At 34.7% G+C, this 3,300-nt stretch overlaps 1 protein-coding gene across 1 annotated transcript; it reads left to right on the top strand.

Moving 5' to 3' along the window:
- Positions 1–836: 836 nt before the first annotated feature.
- On the top strand, positions 837–1,362 carry LOC108966385. The gene is made up of 2 exons (XM_018929245.1): positions 837–934; positions 987–1,362. Exons 1-2 carry the CDS (start codon positions 884–886, stop codon positions 1,149–1,151), a joined length of 216 nt encoding a protein of 71 aa, XP_018784790.1. The 5' UTR covers positions 837–883; the 3' UTR covers positions 1,152–1,362.
- The last annotated feature ends 1,938 nt before the right edge of the window (positions 1,363–3,300 follow it).

The raw sequence follows: 3,300 nt of genomic DNA, 5'->3' as shown, positions 1-3,300 counted from the left end.
AAATTATCCTAATGGTAATATGGCCAAGCTCTTGGGAGATTTTTTTCCTGGGCAGCTACTAACTGGAAAGAAGAAAGGCTATAAACTTAGTTTTCAAGTAAATAATTTATCTACCTGTATAACCACCATGGCTAGGAGCAAGTATAATATCTTTTTCTGCATCATTATCACTTTTGCGTTTTAGATAAAGAAACAGTGATTTACAGTCAACAGCATTTTATATTTATATTCTTCCGTAGTTTATAACCATTAAAATTAAATTTGCTTCAAATTCCCATAATAAATTTATACTGCTTATTTACTTGAAGACCGCCATAACTCGAAAAGTTCGAATTTTGTGTTAATTATGCAGAATAATCATTAAATAAAGCTCTAAATTTTTATATAAACTTTTACCTCTTCTATATATTATCGGCCAATTGGTAAGTTGTCCTACACATTTAATTTGGAATTTGTAGAAACTGTTGTCAAATGTTTTTAGAAGCATTACCATGTCAGAAAACTACTTGGTGACTAAATAAATTTTACTCCGAGAGACAACCTGAATTATAAGAACATTAGACCACATTTTGAGGAAAGCCAGCTTATAGAAAGAGTGCAAAGCGGTACGAAATAATAATTCTATCTTGAAGACTTAACAATCTCCTCAGTCAGCCTTTATTGTTTTGCAAATTTGAAGTGTTCACACCCGTCCAATAGTGGGTTAAAGTTTTCATTATTAAGTTACCGTGAGGCAAATAATTAAAATTTTCAAGTTATAATTATGATATCTACCATAAACTTTACAAACTATATAAAACATTGCATAATTGTCCCATGTATCAGTATCAGTTTATCGCTGTTTTGTATAGAAACAAAATTATCTAAAACAGAGTAGTGAATAATGATGCAGAAACGGATATTATCCTTGCTTATAGCCGTTGTGGTTATTCAGGTATATAAGTTATTGACCTAAAAATTAAGATTATAGCCTTTCTTCTTTCCAGTTGGTAGCTGCACAGTATTACAACTATGGATTCCGAAATGAGCCACCGCCTCCTTTACCAATGACAGAAAGACCAACTACCTACTCACAAGAAGGACTACCACCACCAAGAAAACCATATCCCTACTATAATGATGAATTGCCGGCTGAAGAGGTATTTGATTGACCATAAGAAATGTCGCCACCAGAACTTTCCGCTCTCGATGTAGACCCGGTACCGCATGGTCTATTGTACCCAGAAATATCATAAAAAGCATTAAACGAATTAGAATTAAAATTTCGGGAACAAAGTAAGGATCCTTAGGAGTGTGAAATAAATTTGAAATTTAATGAATGTGCTAAAAATAAATGCAAAATGGGTTTATTGATCACTCTCAAAATAACATTTGCTTTCTTTTTTGAGCTACGATCTGTTTGACACAAAAAAAAAAATATATATATATATATCTTTTTTTAAGATCTACTTATATTACTTGTATCTGAGGCTGTTTTCTACGCGTGTTTTTACGTGGCGAGTACCAAATCCATCTGTGTAGGGATGTTGGCCATCTCACATTACCTTGTTTAAAATTGATGGTTTTTGGTTACACAGATAATACTTGATCTAAGACTGGAAGTCGTGCGCTGCTTAAGACATATGTACAAGAATCGTGTCTGACCACTCCCAAGTGAATGACGCTCAGAGAACTTTCCTTACTTGCGTGAACTTCTACACATAACTCTATTCTCGCATATAAGGTTCTATCGAGCGTATTGTGTGAAAGATTAAAGCCCAACGTCAACAAAGTAAGTGCACCTTATCAGTGTGGCTTTAGGCCTGGAAAATCAACAAGCGGCCAGTTATTCACCATAGGCCAAACCTTGAGAAAGATCCATGAAAGGAAGATCTTTATCGGTTTTAAAGCCGCTTTTGTCAGCACGAAAAGGAATTGTCTATATGTCGCTGTGTTTGAACTTGGTATCCCCGCCTAGCTAATAAGGCTGTGTAACCTAAGGTTAAGCACCTCCAAAAGCTCAGTCTTCCTTTTTTATTGAAGTGATAAAATGTGTTTACGTGCTAGTGTTCATCCTTAGGTAATGAGACGAAATTCAGGTTGTCTCTCAGAAAACAATATGCAGACATGGAGATAAATTATTTACTTGAAAACTAAGTTTATAGCCTTTCTTCTTTCCAGTTAGTAGCTGCCCAGGAAAAAAATCTCCCAAGAGCTTGGCCATATTACCATTAGGATAATTTGTGATGCTTGAATAATATTAACAAGCTGTTGTAATTTTTGTATCTATTTCAAAATTAAATAAATAATCTTAGCTTCAGCAAGTTTGACGAAAAATATCGAAGATCGAATATAAAAACACGGTAAGCTTATAAAGAGCTGGCCAGATGATGTTCCATATGCCAACATCTGCCAACCAAGGTTTGAAATAGTGGAAATTCATTTCAACGCCATCCAGCGTAGAATATTGAGTTAATTTAATGCCATTTGCTTTGAATGTGATATTTCTCCCAAAAATTTTACAATTAGAAATTAGGTAACTCAAGTCAAGTAGTTAAGGCTCTTCATGGTTTCGAACTTTTTTTTGGCTTAAAGTACACTTCGGAATCCAAAAACATTATTGAATTGGTGAAATACTGAAACTAAGCGAACAGCGTGAAACCTGTCGTAACAAGATAATCATRTTTTGCTGACACATATGAATTCCTCATACCGAAACACAAGGAATATTGATAATAGTCCCTGTCTAACAAATATGTTCAATGAAAAATATAGATTATGAGTCTGCTAAAAAAATAATGAAAAGGAAAAGTCATGAGGGGCTTCTTATGCAGTTATCAAACGCGTTAGAGACTGAGCCAAGCACCTCGATCTAGTCTTTATGCTCTCTTTGTAACTGTACACAAAATTTTAAGATCTGCAAGTTCTAACGCGACTACTTGCAGCTTAAGAATTATTTTATGAGAAACTTTTCGACGACCAACGACTATGCGACTGCGAGATATCTTTCTAGTCTAGAGTAGAGYGCAGGAACAACTTGCGCTAACCTAAGCCCCACCAMTACTGTATATACATACATACATATTTTGCTTACGGCAAGACTATGATAAGTCGCAATTCCGCACTCTTTGGAAAAAGGTTTAAAGTTTTCAGATTTTCCCCGATAGAAACGGCATATATATAACATTTCTCACTCAGAAGCGATAAAGAATAGAAATTTGAAACTTAAGTGCTTATTCTTGGATATTCTTTGAGTTATGACAGTCTTGCAGTAAGCAAGCGCTATCAATTACACTGGTTCACAGTCTCTCATAACATCGG

Source organism: Bactrocera latifrons, unplaced genomic scaffold (genome assembly GCF_001853355.1).
Source record: "Bactrocera latifrons isolate USDA-ARS-PBARC rearing strain unplaced genomic scaffold, ASM185335v1 scaffold_16, whole genome shotgun sequence".
Classification (NCBI taxonomy): Eukaryota; Metazoa; Arthropoda; class Insecta; order Diptera; family Tephritidae; genus Bactrocera; species Bactrocera latifrons.
The sequence above is the reverse complement of the archived record's forward strand: the minus strand, read 5'-3'. Positions and strand labels throughout refer to the sequence as shown.